The sequence below is a fragment of the Balaenoptera borealis genome, assembly GCF_965194805.1.
Source record: "Balaenoptera borealis genome assembly, chromosome: 2".
Taxonomy (NCBI): domain Eukaryota; kingdom Metazoa; phylum Chordata; class Mammalia; order Artiodactyla; family Balaenopteridae; genus Balaenoptera; species Balaenoptera borealis.
Window position 1 is genome coordinate 94506778 of NC_138867.1, and position 23559 is coordinate 94530336.

Consider the following 23559-nt stretch of genomic DNA (forward strand, 5'->3'; position numbering starts at 1 on the left):
ATGAGAACTTTTAAGGTCTACTCTCTAGTCTGTTAACTAGAGTTGTGATGATTTCACAATACAAATGAATATTGAATCATTATGTTATGCACCTGAAACTAATGTTATATGTCAATTATGTCTCAATAAAAATATTTATTAAACAAATTACTCTCAGGGACTTCCCTGGCGATCCAGTGGTTAAGACTTCACGCTTCCAATGCAGGGGGTGCAGGTGCAATCCCTCATTGGAGAACTAAGATCCTACGTGCTGCTCGGTGGAGCCAAAAAAAAAAATATTTCTCTCAAATGAACTTTTTACAAAACAGAAATAGAGTCACAGATGTAGAAAACAAACTCATGGTTACCAAGGGGGAAAGAGGGAGGGGAGGGATAAATTGGGAGATTGGGATTGACATATACACACTACTATATATAAAATAGATAACTAATAAGAACCTACTGTATAGCACAGGGAACTCTACTCAGTACTCTGTAATGACCTATAGGGGAAAAGAATCTAAAAAAGTGGATATGTGTATATGTATAAGTGATTCATTTTGCTCTGCAACAGTAACTAACACAACATTGTAAATCAACTGTACTCCAATAAAAATTAATTAAAAAAATAAATGTTGATGTTGAAAAATGAAAAAAAATTACTCTCTTAGCAACTTTCCAGTATACAGTACAGTGTTTTAAACCATAGTCACCATACTATATATTACATCCCCAGGACTTATTTATTTTATAGCTCAAAGTTTGTACCTTTTGATCCCCTTCACTTATTTCATCCACCCTCCTCACTCCTCTAAGCCCCTGCCTCTTGCAACCATTAATCTGTTCTCTGTATCTATGAGTTTGTTTTTGTTTGTTTTTCATAGTCTTAGATTTTATAAAATAATTAGAAAAAGGAGAATTGACCTTGAGTGGTTATTGTAGTGATTTTCAGTGATTACTTTGCTTCCTAAGAAATGTATCTTGTTATGTAATTATATTTTTATAGGCATGGCAGAAAGCTCGAAGTGATGGGTGGGAGCGAGCCTTTTGTGAAAAGAATTTTCTTTCACAAGCTACTATGGAAATAATCATAGGCATGAGAACTCAGTTGCTTGGTCAACTTAGAGCATCAGGTAAAGTTTTCCTCCAAAGAACCTATTTAAACTACTGAGAGTTGCCTAGACCTTATAGTATTTCTAGTGTTAACTAATGCCATCTTATATTATTTTTATGACATTATCATGTTGTATATCTTATGTTCATGAACTGCTTTGTAGACTTCTGCATGACCTCAGCTTTTGTTTGTTGATTAAAAAAATGATATTGTAGAAGCTATAGTTGAGAAATATATGAATGCTTTTTGATACTGTTGGCAATGAGCAATTTATAATATATTTGTTGGCAAAAATCAATTTAGAGATTGTACTTGTTATATTTTATCACTATTAATAAATATTTAGCTCTATGAAAGAGAAATTACAAAAATTTAAGTAGATTGATATGAAAGCTGGCCTTTATATTTTTGGAACATAAAACAACTAGTAATCACTTGAAGGCACTTGATTTTTTGTTTTAAAGAGAATGCCAGTTTTGCTATTTCATTTTAGAATTGCTCCTTTGAATTTCTTTTTGAGTGGCATAGTACATTGAGGAAACAGAAGAAAAGTACCTGAGCCTGGATTTATGGAATAGCTGAAGTGCCCAAGTAATATAAGGAATGAACCAGAGGATTTAGAGTTGTCTCAAATATGGGGAAATATGAAGGACTTTTGAAATTCAAGCAAGAATACTTTATATTTACTTGACTTCACTTCCAGGATTAGTTTCTGTCACAACCAAGATGTTATTAATACCATTCAGCAGAATAGTTTAGGTTTTCAGCTATGATTTTAGTATGTTTCTGATAGCAGCTTATGAAGAACTTTATTGCAAGAATACGTATTTGTTTTTGAAGTCCCTAACTCCTCAATGAATCTTCTGTTTACTTTAGCCTAAGCAAACTTAAACTTTCTTAGAACATTGACTCTATATTTTAAACTTTTCAGAGGAGATTTTATGAATTATTGTGGCATTTGAATCATTAAACTTGTATGGATTATACAATTTTTTGTTAAAAACCCAAATTTAAAAGTATATTTTGTGCAATAGAAAAAGTTGGTGTGGTTTCTTTCCTCTTTCTAGGTTTTGTGAGAGCACGAGGTGGTGGTGACATTCGAGATGTTAACACAAATTCTGAGAACTGGGCTGTCGTTAAAGCTGCATTGGTTGCAGGCATGTATCCTCATTTAGTCCATGTGGACAGAGAGAATGTAGTATTGACAGGGCCAAAGGAGAAAAAAGTACGATTTCATCCCACTTCAGTTCTCAGTCAACCTCAATATAAAAAGGTAAAACTTTTTGAATGCTCTTAGGCCTTGAGGTGTAACTAATCTAATTTAGATAGTTGAAGATCAATAAAAAAATGCTCCCAATGCCAACCTGCTTTAAGAAATTAATTAGTTATGTATGTATAATTCAACACTGGAACAATATTTTGGTTGAGTCTTAAAGTTGGAAGAGGTAATGTGTTAAGTAATGAGGACTTTTGTACAAACTACATGAGCAATGACTTGCTTTAATTTTTGTTTGGGTACTAATATACAACATCTATTTTGCTGAGGGACTTCATACATTTTAAAAGTATTACCAGTAAATTAAGTGATAAATTTACTAAACATTTTTAAAATTTATTTTCCTAATAGATTCCTCCAGCTAATGGTCAAGCTGCAGCAATTCAGGCACTGCCCACAGATTGGCTTATTTATGATGAAATGACCAGAGCTCATAGAATAGCTAATATTAGATGTTGTTCAGCAGTGACACCTGTCACTGTATTGATATTTTGTGGACCAGCTAGGTTGGCAAGTAATGCTCTTCAGGAACCTTCATCTTTTCGAGGTAAATATATTATTATTATTTTTTTTTTAATTTATTCATTTATTTAATTTTTTTGGTTGCATTGGGTCTTTGCTGCTGCACACGGGCTTTCTCTAGTTGCAGTGAGCGGGGCCTACTCTTTGTTGTGGGGCGCAGGCTTCTCATTGCGGTGGCTTCTCTTGTTGCAGAGCACGGGCTCTAGGCGCGCAGGCTTCAGTAGTTGTGGCACACGGGCTTCAGTAGTTGTGGCTCGCGGGCTCTAGAGCGCAGGCTCAGTAGTTGTGGCGCACGGGCTTAGTTGCTCCGCGGCATGTGGGATCTTCCCGGACCAGGGCTCGAACCCGTGTCCCCTGCATTGGCAGGCGGATTCTTAACCACTGCGCCACCAGGGAAGCCCTCGAGGTAAATATATTATTGAAGGAAATACAAATCTATTTGAAATAAAATTTTTTCTTCTTATTAAACCAAACAAATTTTGAAATTATAAAAATTTATGTGGTAGTAGCTCCCTTTTGATGTATTAAGACTAATTAAAAATTACTGAAGTGTACCACTGTTCTTGAAATTGATTTCTAAGGTAACTTGATATTCATTTGTGCATTTTTGATTAATCTTGTTGATAGTCTGTTTTTTTCTTCCACTTGAATTTAAATGATAGTTTAACATAAAAAACAGGTAATTGATTAACTACCAAATATAAAATAGATAGCTAGTGGGAAGCAGCCGCGTAGCACAGGGAAATCAGCTCCTTGCTTTGTGACCACCTAGAGGGGTGGATAGGAAGGGTGGGAGGGAGACGCAAGATGGAGGGGATATGGGGATATATGTATACATATAGCTGATTCACTTTGTTATACAGCAGAAACTAACACAACAATGTAAAGCAATTATACTCCAATAAAGATGTTAAAAAGAAAAAAAGAAGTAATTGTTTAAAGGAAATGATACCCATAAAAAAAAATCCCACTACCCTTATGCAAACCCTTTTTAATATTATACAATTTTTTCTGTATGTTTACATATTTTAGGTTATTTTACCCATACTGTTTATATTCTGCTATTGTCATTTCACAAAATATAAAAAACATTTTTAATATTTCATATTAATGGCTGGAAAATATTCTATCACATTATAGTGACATAATGCATTTGAAATGTTCCTTTATAGTCGGACATCTTGATTGTTTCCAATTTTTTGCTATTTGGTGATTCAGCAGATATTTATTGGGCAACTATTACATGTCAGTTATTGTGCTAGGAATTGAGGATATAACAGAAAATAAGATATACAAAGTATTTCTGTCTTCAGGAGTTTACATGGTAGTGGGTGTTGACATATAGCAAAAAAGTAAATAACATGTATGGTACTTTGAAGATAATGAAGAGGGTCTCCTTAAGAGTGACCTACTTTAGAAAGGGACCTTAGACAAGTTGCTCTGAGGAGATGAGATTTAAGCTGAGCTCTAAAGTATGAGAAGAAATCAGCCATGTGAAGATGCAGAAATATGCTCTAGGTAGAAGAAGATGGCGAGGACCAAGATTCTGCACTAGGAAATGATATAGGAACAGACAGAAAGGTTGTATGATTGGGACCACAGTGATCAAGGTGAAAGTGGGATGATCTAAGGTTGAAAGAAAGGCATGGACTTGTAAGGGAAATGCAAGGGTTTTAAGAAGGGAGTAACATGGTGTGATTTATGTTCAAAAAAATCATTTTGGCTGTGAGAATGGATTGCTTGAAGGAGCAAGAACGGAAGAGAAGAGGCAAGTAGGAGGCTTTTGCAGTGGTCTTATGATAGATAATGATGGCTCAGAACTACAGTGGTGGCATCTGATATGAAAAGAAGTAGATTTAAAATTATTTTGGATGTACTAGTAATGGCTGGATTGAATGTGGGTGGTGAGTGAAAGGGAGGAATCATTAACTTTTGGGTTTTTGGCTGTGGCAGCTTGTTGAATAATTGGTGCCACTTATTTGAGATTCAGAAAGCTGGGAGGAGCAGGTTGTGTAGGGGAGAAGTCAGGGGTCCTCTTAGACATGTTAAATTTGAGATGGCTACGGAATCCTAAGTAAGATTTTTTCTTTTGGAGTCAGTGGATTTATTATCCATATCTGGAGCTCAGGGAAAAAGTTTGGACTAGCAATAAAAATTTGGAAATCATCGGCTTGTAAATGATATTAAAAAGAAGAGGGTTCTTGACAAAATTTGAAAAATTCTGATATTTAGAATTTGAGTAGAGAAATAAACAATGGCCAGATACTGAGTTTTAATTTGTGACCTGTTGTGTTTGGAGAACTCCCCACACAAATTGTTAGTATATCAGGAGGATTTGTGTAAATGTAGAGTATCTATATTGACTTACTTTTTTGTCTGTGATATAAGATAGTAAAAGTGAAATTTTTTCCTTTCAATATGTGTGAACAGCAGATGGTATTCCTAATGACAGTAGTGATAGTGAAATGGAAGACAGAACTACTGCTAATTTGGCAGCTTTAAAACTTGATGAGTGGCTCAATTTCAAACTAGAGCCAGAGGTAAGTTGCTTTTTAGTAATGTGATAGATTTCTTTTATTCAATTGTATGAAGTGATACACAGTGTGATGAAAATTATATCTTTAAAATTGAGCCCTTAGTATGAGAGAATACAGCTTGTTTTTCAGTTTTCATACATTCTCTGCCATATTGGGGTTTATTCTCTGTAGAGGATTTGAAAAATCTAGGTGTGGCTAAGTATTTGAGCATGGTAATATTTGAATATTTTTGTGTATATAAGAAAATATTGAGTATTGGGTACACAAGAAATCCTTTTATTTTATAAACTCTGTTTATAAGGGAAAGATGTGAGTTCATCCTGTTTTCTCTTTTCATGTTTCTCTGGAGTAGGAAAGATGAATGTTTTTTTTCAAATTAAAATTTTTCTTGATAAAGCCTTCCCTTAATTCCATCTTTACTTTTAAAGATCATTCTATATCCTTTTTTGGGACAGTATCAACTGTTAAAAGTCGATACTGGCTAGGTTTACTTTTTTGCCATACATTCATTTATCACTTCAACCTACTGCAGTCTCATTTCCATTCCCATCGATCTTTCACTTCACTGAAACTGTGCTTGCCAAGGTCAATATTGTCTCCTCCAGGTTGTCAAAGCCAGCCTGCTGTCCTTGATAAATTTGACCTTTCTCTCATATTTAGCTATTGTCCATACCCTTCTTTTTATTGATTCTGCCCTTTCCCATTTTTCTTCCTCACCCCTGTCCCAACTTCTTTGACACTAGTTTCTATGACATTACTCTTTCCTGATTCTTCTTCTATCTAGAGAGATCATTCCTTCTTAGGTTCTTTCACTAACTCTTCTGTATGTGTTTGTGCCTTAAATGTTAGATGTTCTCTAGTAGTCTGTTCTTTACTCTGTTCTTCTGTCTCTGCACAATCTCTAAGGACCTTACCTCTGTGTGTAGATTTAGTAACCATTTATGCATTGATAACTTCCAGGTACATCTTATCTGTATCTCTAGCTTAGGCTTTTCTCTGGACCTATGAATTCAGCTGCCTTATGGACATCATCATTTGGCAGTAAAATAAAGTATGAATGGAACTAAATGTATTTTTCTTTATTTACCCTGCTGTTACTTTTCCAGTATTAATCACACTCTACCACACATTGTTTACTTTCTCTCTCACTGGGCTGTTTCATTTGATTTTGGGTCTCTAGTGCCTCAAAATGGTAAATAAGAAATTTTATTTCTTTCATGCAACAAAAAGGCTGAAATTGATAGTAAATGATATGAAATGTGAAACGTGTTCTTTGGAAACAGTTTCAGACCTTAACTAATAAACAAATCGTTGTCCTGCAAGTGTGATAGATATTTTGCTTGTATCTATTTGAACTGAAGAAACCATTTTATTATAGGCAGCCAGTTTATTGCTGCAGCTTAGACAGAAGTGGCATAGCTTATTTTTACGCCGAATGAGAGCTCCATCCAAACCTTGGTCTCAAGTTGATGAAGCTACCATAAGAGCAATTATAGCTGTTTTAAGCACTGAAGAACAGTCTGCAGGTTTACAACAACCATCTGGGATTGGCCAAAGGCCAAGGCCTATGTCTTCAGAAGAACTTCCTTTGGCATCATCTTGGAGGTCAAATAATAGTAGGAAAATTTCAGCAGATACTGAATTTTCTGCTGAGTCTACTACTGCAGAAAGGTAAATTTATAACATTTTATCAAAATGAGATATTTTCTCTAGGAAAATAGTTATTTATCATAGAATCACATGCTTTTATAATATTTAAAAATTACTTTCTTATAATCTAAGATACACAAAAAGGTCGCAATAAAATGGGAAGAGTTTCTTACTTTCAAAAGATAATTCTTTCAAGTGTTAGATAATATTAAGGATTTCAAACTCCTGGGGTCTTGAGTTATTTAACAGGGAAATTTTTTGTCAGGAAAAGCTTAAAACGTTTAATTTCCAGAATTTACAAATTTAGGGTCTGAGAAAAAGATAGCAACATTTTTTATTATGTATTTTAGTTGATCTATGTCAAGCCATATCTTTCCTAGATACCTCACAATGAGAAGTGTTGGCTGTGGCCATTTAGAAGAACAGCCTCCCCACAAGCCTTACCTAGATATTAATAACACTGACTAGTATTCCTACAGAAAAATACTTTATTCATTCGTTCATACAGGGACACATTGAATGCCTGTTGTTCTTAGTGTGAGGGATATGGCAATGTGTAAGACAGACAAAATCTCTTTCTTCAGAGAGTTTACATTTTATTGAGGGGAGGCATACATATATTAAAAAAGTAAATAAATTTACTGTCTTGGCAAAATTTTTTAGTTTAGCTAAATTCTTTTATCCTTTCTAGCATTTGGCAATTAGATGTGATTTTTTGTTTATTATATGATTAGTAATAATAATGAGAGCTCTTATATTAAATTATTTATCCAAAAATGTACTTGGTGGCATAATAGTGGTTATAATGAATTGTTGGTCATGACTCAGAAATGTTTCTGGTTGTAAAAATATTTGTTAGAATCAAATTTAAATTTCTTTATATCAGTTAAATTTTTTTTTTTTAAACCAGGTTAGAATTGATAACAGAGACAAAATTCTTGCTTGGAATGCTAGTTTTGGCAGTATGGTAGATAGTCCCTGTGGTAAGAATATGATTTCATTGTTAAAAACCTGAAAATAGGAACAATGGAAACATAAAAGATATGTAGTGCTTATTGTTTTTCAAGGATCAGATGGAGTATATAGTACCTGCCTTCTTTTGATCAGATTTTACTTATCTGAATGAAGCATAAAGGCATGTTATCAGTTAATACTTCAGTTAAAAAGGAATAATACATGGTGGTTTCCAAGTTCTTCATATATTGCATTTTAGGAATAATTCAACCAGTTGCTTAGAAAACCTTCTCATAATATGCGTCCCTGAACCTTTTTCTCTGATGTAGACACTGCCAAGTGAAAGGAAAATAGTAAAAAACACATTTTCTACTTAGACACGCCTCACTTTTTAAAAAGATTGTTCTAAATGTTTACTTGAACAATGATTGTTTAGAATGTGTGAATACATTTGCATAGAAATTATGTGGTAGAGTTATTTATAGACTAATCTGTAAAAAACCTGTTATATTCACAGAGACTTTTTGCACACATATGTGTCTATATACATACACACATACTACACACATACATTTTTAGGGAAAAAAACCTTCGTTTTTTTCTTTATAAAAGTAATACATACTCATTTAATAAAATTTGGAAATACAGAAGAAGAAAATCAGAATTATAAAGTGTAATATTAGTTATGCTTTAGAAACTGATTATCTTTTTTTTTTTTTTTTTTTTTTTTTTTAAAGCACTTTTCTTTTTTTTTTTTTTTTATAGCTACTTTATTTATTTATTTTATTTTATTTTTGGCTGTGTTGGGTCTTCGGTTCATGCGAGGGCTTTCTCTAGTTGAGGCAAGTGGGGGCCACTCTTCATCGCGGTGCAGGGACCGCTCTTCATCGCGGTGCGCGGGCCTTTCACTATCGCGGCCCCTCCCGTCGCGGGGCACAGGCTCCAGACGCGCAGGCTCAGTAGTTGTGGCTCACGGGCCCAGCTGCTCCGTGGCATGTGGGATCTTCCCAGACCAGGGCTCGAACCCGTGTCCCCTGCATTAGCAGGCAGATTCTCAACCACTGCGCCACCAGGGAAGCCCAGAAACTGATTATCTTATAAATTCATTTTTCCACCTGTGATACCAGTGTCTACCATTTTCCTTTCCTTACAAGTTGTAGCCTTGCATTCTTCATTCTCTTGTCTGTTGAACAATGAGATACAGAATTTCATCTCCTTTTAGACTTGTGGTAGCATTAATAGATAAGGCCTGGAATTGATGTAGCTTGGTGAGGAATAGAATGAGGACTCTTAGGAAGATTTATTTTTGAATGGAGAAGTCATAATCTTTCTAGGATTACTTCTTGGAGAAAAGGGATTTATAGTTAGAGTTTTCACGCTAACGTGGCAAGATATAGATTAGATAATTTCTTTTAATAAAAGCATTTTATTGAAACTATTTTTTAAAAGTTTAAGAAGCTATTTAAAAATAGAAGTTGCCCTCATCACAACTTAAAATTAAACCAATTTTTTTATTGTCATTTTCTAAATAATGACTTGCTCATTTACAGAGGATAAACATATCTTTTCTATAAGAAAAATGAGATATAAATGAGTTATCAGAACTCTTTGTCCCTCTTAAATAAAAATTTAGGTTGGAAGGGTTTACACGAATGCTTTGTTTCTACGTGCATGAAATCTTGGGAGGGAAGCCAAGTATGAGAGAAAAGCTTAGAATAGAGCACAGAGTCAAAGATCAAATTGAAAACCACAAAAGTAGACATTTAGTTCTATTGAAAACATCATTTTTATTTTAATAAGGTTTTAATAATACTCAGTTAAGTTCTGTTACCTAATTTTCAGGTAAATAAAGTACCAGGGAAAGAATGATGGAATTTTAGAGGTGTAACTTGATAATTCATTGAACGTCAATTCACGAGAGGAAAAAAACCCTGAAAAGTTGGTTTTTTACATTTATCAAGTTGTTATTAATTATTCAGATGTTTATTCATTATATATTTTTGTTAATATTTTTAGGCTTTAGCTATTTTATTTATTTGTGAACGAAATAGTGTTGGATCTAAGATACTTAACTGAAAGAAGCAAATTGTGGGGATAAGCTATTTTAACTTGTTTTGAAGGCAGAATAATTATAATTGCAAGACTCAGTGGAAGTTTATGTACTATTGATGACTTGGCCTTTTTTGTTTTGTTTATTTATTATAAATATTGCTAAACATAGCAAAGTAAATATGTCATGGTGAATTCCATATTTCAGATTCAGTAGTTTACCAAGATTTTCACCTATTTGCTTTATCTACCCCAATTATTTTTTTCTTGCTTCCTTTTTCTGTTTACATATTTAAAAAATCAGTCTCACACATCATGTCATTTTACCCTTCCGTATTTAAATATGCATCTCTTAAAAATAGAGGCATTTTTCCTACATAATCAAAATCCAATTATCAGTCCCAATAAAATAATCATTTCCCCAATTCTCAAACTATAGATTTATTTGAAACAACATCTAGGGAGGACTCATGCATTGTATTAGCGTGTCTTGTTTCTTGAATCTCTTGTGATCTAGAGCAGTTAGTTCCTCTGTTGACTTTTTTTAGGGAACGAGGTCAGTGGTATTAGATGTACCACATTCTGTATTTGTCTCTTTTTATTGCTATACCCTATGTATTTCATGGAAACTGGTGGTTAGCTCTCAGGGCTTGATTAGATCCAGTGTTTTGGCAAGAATATTTTATAGGTAGTGCTATGAACTTTATATTGCACTACTTTAGGAAGCACTTAATGTCTTTTTTTTTTAATGTCTGGTTGTTCCACTAAGATGTATACTTTTTAAAAAATTATAAAATTCCTGACTGCCGTTTTTGCTGCATTTATTGATAGAATTTTAAAACAGAAGAATCTTAGCATTTATCTAGTTTAATCCCTTTATCTAACAGTTAAGGAAATTAAAGCTCAGATAAATTAAGACTTGCCCAGGATCACCTGCCTCGTTAGTTGTAAATTTAGTACTGTCCTAAAAATCTTCTGACTCTAGTCCAGTCTTATTTCCACTTTACCATACTGTAATTTTTAGTATGCTTTTGAAATCTATTGTATTTGGCTTTACGATAATATATGAAAGTGGAACGGAAGTGGAGTCGGTGATATTCTAGTAAAGGCCAGATATATTTAATTAATTTTATAATGTTAAAAGACATTAAATGTCAATATAAGACATTGTAATTGTTAAGGACTTCTCCTAGACTGACATTAAAAGAGATTAGGAGTTTTGTAAGGGAATAATACTTGGGTATTTAATATTAAGTTAAAGATTTTTGTAGGTTGTTTTAAATGTATTTTTGTATTGTTTTAAATGTTGTTTTTGTAAGTATATCGTAATAGTACAACTCCTTCATCTAAATGTAATTGAAGAATGAAATTGCCTTTTTAAATACTATTCCATAAATCAAAGTGTCATTGGAACTTTGGTTTGAAATGGACTCTGCTTTGTATTATGAACTTATGTATAACTGATCTTTGCTTCCTCATTTTCACTCAAGAGTATTGATGGAATCTCCATCTCCAGCACTGCACCCACCTCAGAAGTACAAAGATAGAGGAATTTTACATCCTAAACGAAGCACTGATGACAGGTCAGATCAGTCTTCTGTGAAATCTACAGACAGCAATAGTTATCCAAGTCCTTGTGCTAGTCCTTCTCCTCCATCCTCAGGAAAGGTAGAGTATCAAGGATTTGTAGCAAATCTGATGTTACATATTTAAACAAAATTATAAAATAATTCTGTTTTTAAGTTATTAATCATGGCCTCTGTTCTAGATATAAATAGAAGCTGACAAACTGAGTAAATTTTTTAGTTTTTTCCTGCTTGCCAAGTATTTTGGGTTATTATCATCTTGGGGTGTTTTAAACCTAATAGGTCATTCACTGATGGCATGTAGCTAGGCAGTTCATGATTTCCTTTCTGTATCTTTAGAACCTTTTTTTGTTAAAAACAAATGACAAGAAGATTTTCTTAAATTAATTTTGGTTTATACCTTCAGAATTAAGAACAGTAGTTTCTTTCAATTCTTAATCTCTCCAATTCAATGGTTATATTAAAAAATACAAGACTGGATGGGGTTAGGAAGATAGGAAATGTTGATAAAGAATTGAAAACTATGTATCTTTTAAAAAATTTGTAATACGAATGATTTCAAATGTTTAGAATATGTTTACTTTTACTTTCCTGCATTGTTAGTACCTGAGTATTTGATTAGTGTTCGTTAGCTATATGATGTGGTTCTGGTGAAAATGTCTGCTGAAATACTCTTGTTAAATAAGAGGAAAAGAAATGTTTTTAAAGATTTGCATTCTTAGGTTTTAAGATTTTTTTGTTTTTTGTTTTTAATTTTAAAGTGCCTTTATTAAGGCATAATTTACACAATAAAATTCACCAATTTAAACTGTACAATTGAGTGAATTTTGACAAATGTATACAATCATATAACTGTACTATAGTCATGTAGAGAACATGCCCATCACCCCTAGATTCTGGCAACCACTAAACTGCTCTTTGTTCTGAGAGTTTTTTTTTTTGGAACTTCCTGTAATGGAATGTATATAGATCTTTATTACCGGCCATTTCACTTTTGAAATTCATCTATATTATTGAGTGTATTATTAGTTTATTACTTTTTATTGCTGAGTAGTATTCCATTGTATGGATATACCACAGTATGTTTATCTGTTTACCATTGATGGACATTTGGATCATTTCTACTTTTTGACTATTATGAATAATATTCAGGTACAAATCTTTATGTATAGATATGTTTTCTAATCTTGGGTACATACCCAGGAGTAGGTTTGTTGGGTTGTATGGTAAGTGTAACTTTACAAGAAACTACTCAACTGTTTCCCAAAATATCTGTACTATTTTCTATTCCCTTCAATAATCTATGAGAATTCCATTTGTTCAGTATTCTTAACAATACTTAACATTACTAGTCTCTTAATTTTAGCCATTCTCGTGGGTATATAGTGATACTCCACTGTAGTTTTAATTTGCATTTCCCCAATGACTAAGGATGTTGAGCATAATTTCATGTGCTTTTTTGCCATTTCTGAATCTTCTTTGGTGAAATATCTGTTCATATTTTGTTAACCTCTTTACATTGTTTATTGGTTGTCTTTTTTTATTTACTTGTAAGAGTTTCTTAGTATTCTGGATACAAGTCTTAATTTTATGTTTTGAAACCCATCACTTTATTTATTTATTTATGAGTGTTTTTTTATTTTTTATTGAGGTATGCTTGATTTACAATAGTATATTAGTTTTAGGTGTACAACATAGTGATTCAATATTTTTATAGATCATACTCCACTTAAAGTTGTTACAAAATAATGGCTGTATTTCCCTGTGCTGTACAATGTATCCTTGTTGCTTATTTACTTTATTTTATTTTTTATATTTTTAATTTAATTTTTATTATATGTTGGAGTATAGTTGATTTACAATATTGTATCAGTTTCAGGTGTACAGCAAAGTGATTCAGTTGTCTTTTAAAGAACAAATATTGATGGAAATCCATTTAATCTATTTTTTTCTATTTTGGTTTCATCTGTTTTTTGTATTAGGGTTCATATTTTTGGTGTCCTAAGAAGTCCTTGCCTAACCCAAGATTTTCTCCTGTGCTTTCTTCTAGAGATTTTACAGTTGGAACTTTTACATGTATTGATAGGTATATGATCTATTTCATATACCTTGAATTAATTAATTTCAAGTTAATTTTTGTTTATTATATGGGTGGGTGAACGATAATTTTTTGGTGTTTGCCTATACAGTTGTTCCAGAACCATCTGTTGAAAAGATCTTTGTTTCATTGAATTACCTTGGCACCTTTGTCAAGAATCAATTGACCATAAATATGTTTTCTACTTATTGGACTCTATTCTATTTCATTGATCTGCATACTTCTCCTTTGCCAGTGCTACAGTGACTTGATTATGTAATAGCTTCATAGTAAGTCTTGAAATCAGTTAATGATTTTTCTCTGACTTTGTTCTTCTTTTGCAAAATTGTTTTGGCTCTTCTACAATCTTTGTGCTTTTGTATAAACTTAGAAGAAGCTTGTCAATTTCTACAGAAAATTTTTTTGGTATTTTGAGTGGAATTGCATTAAATCTATAGGTCAACTTGAAAATCTACAATTAGCAATTTTTAGTCTTCCAATCCATAAGCATATCTGCATTTATTTAGATATTCTTTAATTTCTCTCAACAGTGTTTTGTAAATTTCAGAGTTCATATATTACAGTTTTTTTGTTACAGTTACTCCTAAATATTTTATCTTTTTGATGCTGTTGTTTTTTTAAAATTTTAAGTTTCAGTTCATTGGTAGCATATAGAAATACATTTGATTTTTGTATATTTATCCTATATCCTATGACCTTACTTCACTTATTAATTCTATTAGCTTTTTATGTAGATTTCTCAGGATTTTCTACATGGACAATCATGCTGTTAATAAAGGTAGTTTTACTTTTTTCCTTTCCAAAGTGAACGCCGTTTATTTCTTTTCTTGCCTTATATCTATGGCTAGAACCTCCAATAAAATATTTAATAAAGATGTTGAGAGCCCTCCTCTTTGTCTTGACCTTAGAAGGTAAGCCTTAAGTCTTTCACCATTTAGTGGGATGTTTTCTTTTGGATCTAGTTTGCTAAGAAGGTTTGTTAGGAATAAGCATTGAATTATACTCAGTGCTCTTTTTTTTTTACATCTATTGAAATGATAACACAATTCTTTTTTTTTTTTGGTCTGTTAATATAATGGATTTCATTGATTGATTTTCTAATGTTTATACCTCTCTTGGTCATAATGTATTATCCTTTTAAAATATTGCTAGATTTGTTTTTGTTCAATCAAAAATTTTGTTAAATGAGGGATCTTTGTTTATGCAGGATATTATTCTCTGGTTATCTTTTCTTGTGTTATCTTTGGATGGTTTTGGTTTCAGAGTAATGCTGTCCTCTTAAAGATTAGTTGGGAAGTGTTCCTTCCACTTCAATTTTTTGGAAGAGATGTATAGATTTGGTATTATTTCTTCCTTAAATGTTTGATAGAATTCACTAGTTAGTCATTTTTACCTTACCCTAATGTATCTTGAATCAGTATTATGCCCTTTCAGTTACAGTTTGAGAACCTTGCAACAGTGTACTTTTATTTTACCCTTCAATCCTTATGTTATTGGTTTCATACATTTTTTTTTCAACATATGTTATAAATGCCACAATGTATTGTTTTTTACTTACATAGTCAATTATCTTTTTATCAAAAGTCAGGAAAATGTCCTTTATATTTACTCAATATTTACAGTTTCCTGTGCTTTTTATTCTTTTGTGCTGACACGAATTTCTGTCTTGGATCATATTCTTCTGGCTGAAAACCTTCTTTTAACATTTCCTTAAGTACAGATCTGCAGGAAATGAATTCTTCTAGCTTTTGTTTACATAGTTTCTCATGGGATGTCTACTATCATTCTTATCTTTCTTTCTCCATACATAATTTGTCTTTTTTTCCCTAGCTGCTTTTAAGATTTTCTTTTTCTCACTGGTTTTCAGCAATTTGATTTTGATATGATTCGGTCTGGTTCTCTTTATATTTCTTCTTTAATCTGTATATTTATAGTTTCCATCAATTTTGGGAAATTTAACACCATTATTTTTCATATATTTTTTATATCTCACCTCTCCCCCTTCTTCTCTGGAACTCTAGATATACAAACGTAAGACTACTTGATATTGTTCCACGGGTCACTGATATTCTCTTCATTTTTTTCAGTTGTTTTTGTCTCTTTGCTTCATTTGAGATCATTTCTATTGCTACATCTTTAAATTCACTGATTTTTTAATTTGTAGTGTCTAATCTTATGTGCATTCTTTTTAGTGTATTTTTACTTCAAATATTATATTTTCATCTCCAGAACTTCCTTTGGGTCTTTAAAAAAATACCTTCTATTTCCCCACTCATCACATTTATGTTTCCTCCACCTTCTTGAACATAGCACATAGATTTAGGATAACTGCTTTAAATTCTTATCTCCTAATTTCATCATCTGTCAGATCTCACTCTGTTCCTGCTGATTAATTTTTTTCTGGTTGTGTGTCATATTCTCCTGTTGTTTGCATTCCTTAAAATTTTGTTTGGCTGCTAGATTTTTGTTGTATTTCTTTAAATAGTGTTAGACATTTTTCTGATACACAGTTAAGTTAGTTGCAATCAGTGTAATCCTTTCGGGATTTGCTTTTAAGCAGTGTTAGGGTGGATCCAGGGCAGTTTTTATTCTGGTACTAATTTAGTTCCAGTACTAAGGTATGATCCTTCTGTGGGCTAATGCACTATGTATTACAAGTTCTTTCTCTTCTGTCTGGAATAAGATGAAATATTCCCAACCATGTGTGAGCTCTAAGAACTATTTTCCTTTGGATCTTTCCTGGCCTCAGGTCATTTTTTCTTACCTAAGTGCAGGTCACTACTTAGCCAAAAACTTGTGGGAACCCCTTCTGCAGTTCCCCAGGAGTTCTCTTCCTATGAAGCTCCCTTCTATATAGTACACTGCCATGGAAAATCTAGTTACCTTGGCCTCTAAACTCTAAGGTCTATGTCTGCAATTCAGTGAGACCATTGGATTCTGTTTGTGTTTCACTTCCTGCATTGTCGCCTGGAAACTGTATCCAGGCAGTAAGCTGGAGCAATTTTTGTTTTGTTTTCAGACTTTGCAAGTTTATTAAAATATTTTCTGAAAGTACATTTGGACTGTAAATCAAAGTTGGCAAACCAGGATCCTTTCCTGATAAGGGATTTTGAATACTCTGAAAATGAGTACTTGGTTTCGGCTCTTTAACCTCATTTTGATTGAGCCTTGTGTAGGTTTTCAGGCATGATAGAGCTATTTGCATTTGTTGACTATTTGGTAAAATATTTTGGTTTATATATTTATGAAGATGTTTAATGGAGTCTATTGATTTTGAAAGGTCAAATTACCTTTCAAGAATTTATACTTTCTTTTTTAGGGCTCAAAATCTCCTTCACCAAGACCAAACATGCCTATTCGATACTTCATAATGAAGAGTAGCAATCTGAGAAACCTTGAAATTTCTCAACAGAAGGGTATCTGGTCTACAACCCCTAGTAATGAGCAGAAGCTAAACCGAGCCTTTTGGGAAAGCAGCATGGTTTACTTGGTATTTTCTGTTCAAGGATCTGGACATTTCCAGGTGAGCCATCCTGAAGCAGTAAAAGGGCATTGTTCTGTCTGCAGATTAGATCATTTAAATCATGGAGGTTATAAAGAAGCTGGCTTTTTATTGCATTGGAATGCAAGAATGCATTGTGCTTGAGGGAGGATGAGGAATATATTGCACCTCTTCAAAGGAATGATGTATAGGGATCCCTTTGCTTTTGCCTTGTTTTACCAGAGCCTTTCCAGATAAACAATTTTTCCTTCTGAGACAACTTTAGATTTACTATTTCTCAGGTGGATTAAAAGTAATGAGAAACGTGACTTTTTGATAAAATGTTTATTTTAAATAGGCCAAAGAGGTTAGTTTTGACTGTCAGGAAACTGAGTGTGTTTCTTAACCCATCTTTACTTGACGTATATCTGAATTTATAAAATAATGAATTTATTATTTGATATTATTATCATTTTTGGAACTAAAAACCTAGAAGTTAGATTGTATCCATTTATAATGGAATAAATGTGGGTTTAGAACTATGATATATTATTTAGAAAATATCTGTATTTGAAATTATATTAGAAGGCTGGAATTGGTCTTTCCTCTAAAATTTGCTAATTCATCTTTTTATAAAAAACAATGAGTGGCTTTCTGGATTTTTGTTATATATCTATTATTTTTATATTACATTTTTACCTTAAAATAAAAAAAAAAAACAACTCAGAGTTTCTCAGATAAATTGAATTCCGAGTCTTAATGTTATCCTCACCTTCACTGTTTCCCCTCATTTTACCCACAGGGATTTTCTAGAATGTCTTCTGAGATAGGAAGGGAGAAGAGTCAGGACTGGGGTTCAGCTGGACTAGGAGGAGTGTTTAAGGTGGAGTGGATACGAAAAGAAAGTCTTCCCTTTCAGTTTGCACACCATTTACTCAATCCTTGGAATGACAACAAGAAAGTCCAGATAAGCAGAGATGGGCAGGTATACAATGGCATTTAATATTTTTCTTCCACTCTTCTTTTTGTTTTGTTTGGCTGTTATTCAGTGGTTTGTTTGAGGAGCAAATGCAAGAATACAAATTGTATATTCTATGTGCACATGGGGAGATAATGGTTCAGATTTGTAAAAGAGCTAGTTAAAAGCCTACTTTCAAATGTGCCTGACAGCTCATTGTTTTTTTTAACATTTTGTAAATTTGACTTCTCCCTGTCATTGCATATATAAAATCTTTCATAAGTCAATTCTTGGAGGTTCCTGTTTAACTAAAGATATGATCAAAACCTAGTGTAATTCTGAAGTAATTTCACTAAAGTCTAAGGATAACAACAGTATCTAAGTTCTTTATGGCTTTAACTAATGATATAACATAAATGATAACCTTTTTATATTTTTGTGGCTTGTTTTATTTCTATTATGCTTTGCTTTGCCTTCATGATGCTGCTGATATGTATTTTAAACTAGTTAAGGTGATGAGAATTAACATATATTGATATATTGACTGCTGTGCTAGCTTCTTTATATGAGGTAGTTCAATTCTTAGGCCTAAAATGAGTTATTAGCCAAATATTTTATAGGAGAAAATAGATTCAGAGAATCTATCTAGTCTTGCCTAAGGTCACAACTAATACTTTATTTGAACAAGTGTGACTCAGTTCAAATCACCATATGAAAAGTGTTAAGGTTCTTTTTAAGTGCACATGATGTCACAAGGGGACTATAAATGTTCTTTTCAATTATATAAAAATATTTTCATTTTTATTCTATAATAATGATTTTGAAATAAATCACATTCCTTAGAGTCATCCAAGATAGTTTCTTGAGAAAAATACCCCAAACATCTAATATGCTAAGTTTCACCATAAACCTTTGGAAGTTTAAGCTGAGTGCTTTTGCTAAATCTCCATGAAAACAAAATTCATTATTTCCAGATAGAAAAAATTGCAGAAGAACTCCCTGGAAATTTCTCACCATTTTGTCACAGATAGTTGCAATATTTGCAGGTTAACTACAATCTTGGAAATCTGGAAGTCAACTCTGAATCTTAACGAAAAGAATTAGAGCAATGCAGAACATAGGATTTTAGCATGTTCTTGTAGAAACATGGAATTTGAGTTGATTTTCTTACATTTTTATCAGTATAGGTTTTGATGATAAAAAATTAAGTCTAGTCCTTTTTATGTTTATTCTGACTTTTGGTTTATCTAGGAACTAGAACCTCAGGTTGGTGAACAGTTGCTCCAGTTATGGGAACGCCTTTCATTGGGAGAAAAAACCACAACTGATTGACATTCAGGTAATACCATACTTGACTTTGAGTACTGGCAGTATTTGTGATCGTTAAGGATATCTTTCAGATTATTTATCTTTTCTTTTTTTCTTCTTTTTCTTCCTCTTCTTCTTTTTTTTTTTTTTTTTTTTTAACCCTTCCAGACTTCTTAGCTTCAGAAGAACATCATGCCTACTTATAACCACTGAATGCACTGACTTCCAAAAACTGAGATGGGGTTGTGTGTTATTCTGAATGGGCTTTTCTGGTTGAAAGTGTTGCTTTAGAACCACCATCTTCATATAAAAGAGAAAAGGATAATTTAATTTTTATAGTGATCATAGGGAATGATTATATGTTTATTAATATGTTTATAATTGAATGAAATAGAGTAGTTTCATTATTTAACACAATAGCAGTTAAACATACTTAATTTGAAGTTAAACATTTCATTTGTTTGAAACACTGACTTAGAACTCTTATTGGTGATTTTTTTTTAATGCAGAGTAAATTGTTTACTTTTAAGAAAGGTCTGACTATATCTGTCCATCTGAGCAACATTTTAGAAGAGTCAACTCTAAAGATTTATCATTAAAAAACAAGCAAGGAAAGCAAATGACCAAAATCTAAAAATGTCCCTTTTAAAAATAGGGTGTGCTGATTAAAGACTATTCATTGTGCCATTTTTAACCTGAGGCACATTAAAGAAAAAAAAAAAAAGAAAGAATGTTCTTTTTCTGCAACTATGAAATGCAGTAAAAACTGAAGAAAGGCAGAATTCTTCCCTGACTTTGATCAGATCAGATTAAGTGCTTAGTTTTATTCCTGGTGCTACCTCTTTTAACCTGATGTGTCCTAAACCTTCCTTTCTCCTACATTACAATCGTCACACATCTCTGATATAAAAACAGTGATTATGATCTCTTTGTTTTGGCTAGAGAAACTTGATTTAGACAAGTTAAAAATTTAAGCAGGTTATACAAGTTGAAAAGAAATGCTCTTAACAGTTAGTGGTAGCTTGGTTTCTCTATGTCTTCCAAACTGAAGCCTCCAAACACCACAATTCTAAATGCCTTCTATTTGTTTTCTAGTACTTTTTATTCTACTTATGTTTCCAGGTAAGATTTCTCTTTTTTTGCATTTGTGGTTTAATAAATGGAGAGTAACTTTTTGTAAACCCATGTTAGTGCCAACTGTCATATATTTCTTTGCCATCTCAGAATTATTTGGTTTGCTCTCTTTACCACAATTGTCTATGAAGTTTCCTTAGACACTTTCTGAAGGGAAATGGAGGTTCAGGGAGAAATCAAAGAAATGTCTTGGTTACTGAGTTCTAAATAGACCAGGTTTGATAGCACTTCTCATGATGCAGTTGGGTCATTGCCATGTAACAAAAAACCAACATGAATCTGATTTAAAGACAAAAAGAAAACTCTAAGTCCTCTGCTTCTATATTTGAGAACAAAGAAGTGAAAAATCATGGGTCAACATAAAATCTTGGGAACTCTTCTACTTTCTCTGGGAAAGCATTATATGTTGGTGCATTAGTTTAAAATGTCGGCTGTGACTTTTGCCTGTATACGTAGGTACTGGATTTTTGTTTGTTTTATACTTTGAAACATACCTGTAAATTGAGCCTATGTGAATTATGTTCCACTACATGCATATTACAGTTCTTTTCCTATTAGAGCAAGTTGTGGTTTTCTGATAATGGATACATTTTGTTTAGGTACATATTTAGCAGTTCACAGTGTCCTAATTTGGAAGTAAGAACTTCTAAAAAATAGAACTTGTTTTAATTTTCATCTGTTTTCTAATATATATCCCTGTATGTAAATGATGAGTTTGTTGATATTTAAGATAAACACAATTTGAATGTAGTTAAAATGCTGTTTTTTGGAAGAGATGAACTTTAAACATACTTATTAAATGACATTCTGTTAAATCATTTAAATTTTGTTATTTCTGACACTATATAATAGGACTAAGGTAACAACGATCAACAATACCCCTTGAGGTATTAATGAATTTCATACACTTTGAAGAATACTAAATTGCAATAGAAGGTGATGACCTCATATCAATACCTCCCCCTTGAAAAAAATTGCCTTATTACGATAGGGGAATGGGGAAAATCCCAAGATGTGTTTTTAATATAAAATCCTTTGCTTATTAATAGAATATGTAGCCATCCACCTTCTGTTCTCAGGACACTGCATTATGGTACTTCATTATTGCATCCACTGAACAACCCAGCTTCACTCTACCCATTACAGCAAAGATAGACAATAAGGAAAGAATAATCTCAAATGAGTACTTCAAGAAAAGACATGTTCATTTAAGAATTTGTCCTCAGAGACTCATTCTTCACCATTTAAAATCTTATATCCTGAGATAGAGAAAGTGTTGAGGAATAAGTCAAATGAACTTCACCCCTGAATCAACACCAGGGTGAAAAACTGGACACGTAATTCACAAGTGACCACACCTCTCAGTTCGAGTGAGCTTCCCGTAGCACAGATCCTCACTGTGCTCCTGAATTCTCCATGATTCCTCTCTACCCAGAGGACCACACAGTGCAGTCAGTATGGCCAAGGCCACTGGATGCATCATGGTCTTTCTAGCCAAAAATGAACTTCTACTTGGCTGTGTAATAAAATGTCAAATTCTGTATATTCAAAATTGAACTACAGTTCTTTCCCCACAATCTATTCCACTTAAAGCTGTCCTATCTTCAATTGATGCCAGTTTCATTCTTTTGGTTGTTCAGGCCAGAAATCTTGGAGGCATCCATGATTCCTTTATTTCTCTCAAACTAATCCATCAGAAAATTTTCTTGGCTTCACCTTCAAAATATATCTAGACTCCAGCTGTTTCTCACCACATGTGTCACAACTACTCTGGACTGAGCCACCGTCATTCCTAAGATGTCTTCCCTTTTCTCCTGTTCCTCTTGCCACCAATCTGTTTTCAACACAGAAGTCAGTAGTCCTTTAAAAACATTAAATCAGTTCATATTTCTCTGTTGCTCAAAACCCTTCAGCGGCTCCCCATTTCGCTCAAAGCCAAAGTCCTTATAATGGTATAAGCACCTTTTATGATCTGGTCCCCCATTACATCTCTGAACTTCTCTACTCTACTCTCCTCCTCTGCTCACTCCACTTTAGCCACATTGACCTCCTCACTATTCCCTGAATATACCAGGCACCTTCTAGCATCAGAGACTAGTTTTAGCTGTTCACTCTGCCTACTCTTCTCAGAATATCTGTTTGGCCAACTAGTTGTGTCATCATTTAGTGTTAGGTTTACTGTAAGTTTTTTAAAAAATTTATTTGTAGAATTAACGAACAGTAAAATCAAATTTTTCTTAGATGTATAGCTCTATGAATTTTAACACATGTACAGATTTATGTAACTTCCACCACAATCAAGATACAGTTCCCTCACCTCCAAAACTCCGTCATGCTATCCCTTTGTAGTTATGTACCCTTAACACCTGCCAGCCATTGGTCTGTTCTCTGACATTTCTAGTTTTCTCCTTTTGAGAATATCATTTAAATCAATCATACAGTATGTAACCTTTTGGGTCTGGTTTCTTTCACTCATCATAATGCCTTTAAGAGTGATCCAAGTTGTGTATATCAAAGTTCATTTCTTTTTTATCGTGAGTAGTATTCCATTGTAAAGAATGTGCCACATTTTGTTTTTAACCATTTGCTTGTCAAAGGATATTTAGATTGTTTTCCATTGTGTGTGTGTGTGTGTGTGTGTGTGTGATTATAAGTAAAACAGCTAAACATTTGTGTACAGTATTTTGTGTGGAAATATGTTTCCATTTCTTGAGTAAATACCTAGGACTGGGATTGCTGGATCATATGGTAAGTGTATGTTTTATTTTATAAGAAACTGCCAAACTGTTTTCCAGAGTGGCTATACCATTTTGCATTCCTACCAGCGATGTCTTAGAGTACCTGGTTGCTCCACATACTTGACAGTACTTACTGTTCCTAGTATATTTTATTTTCATCATTCTATTAGGTGTG

General features: G+C 33.0%; 1 protein-coding gene across 5 annotated transcripts in view; it reads left to right on the forward strand.

Moving 5' to 3' along the window:
• The window catches only part of YTHDC2 (YTH N6-methyladenosine RNA binding protein C2), an 83391-nt gene that overhangs the window by 45957 nt on the left and 13875 nt on the right, over positions 1-23559 (forward strand). For 2 of the 5 annotated variants that reach the window (XM_082375158.1, XM_082375161.1), the window contains exons 21-30: positions 986-1112; positions 2161-2366; positions 2721-2916; positions 5322-5431; positions 6807-7099; positions 11572-11749; positions 17085-17288; positions 18049-18231; positions 19456-19543; positions 19681-20278. In XM_082375158.1, the coding sequence (XP_082231284.1) occupies positions 986-1112; positions 2161-2366; positions 2721-2916; positions 5322-5431; positions 6807-7099; positions 11572-11749; positions 17085-17288; positions 18049-18231; positions 19456-19536 (1578 nt within the window). In that variant the 3' untranslated portion in view covers positions 19537-19543; positions 19681-20278. Of the gene's footprint in view, positions 1-985; positions 1113-2160; positions 2367-2720; positions 2917-5321; positions 5432-6806; positions 7100-11571; positions 11750-17084; positions 17289-18048; positions 18232-19455; positions 19544-19680; positions 20279-23559 lie in introns of those variants that run through there. The other 3 variants (XR_014239172.1, XM_082375159.1, XM_082375160.1) reach the window with 2 other exon arrangements.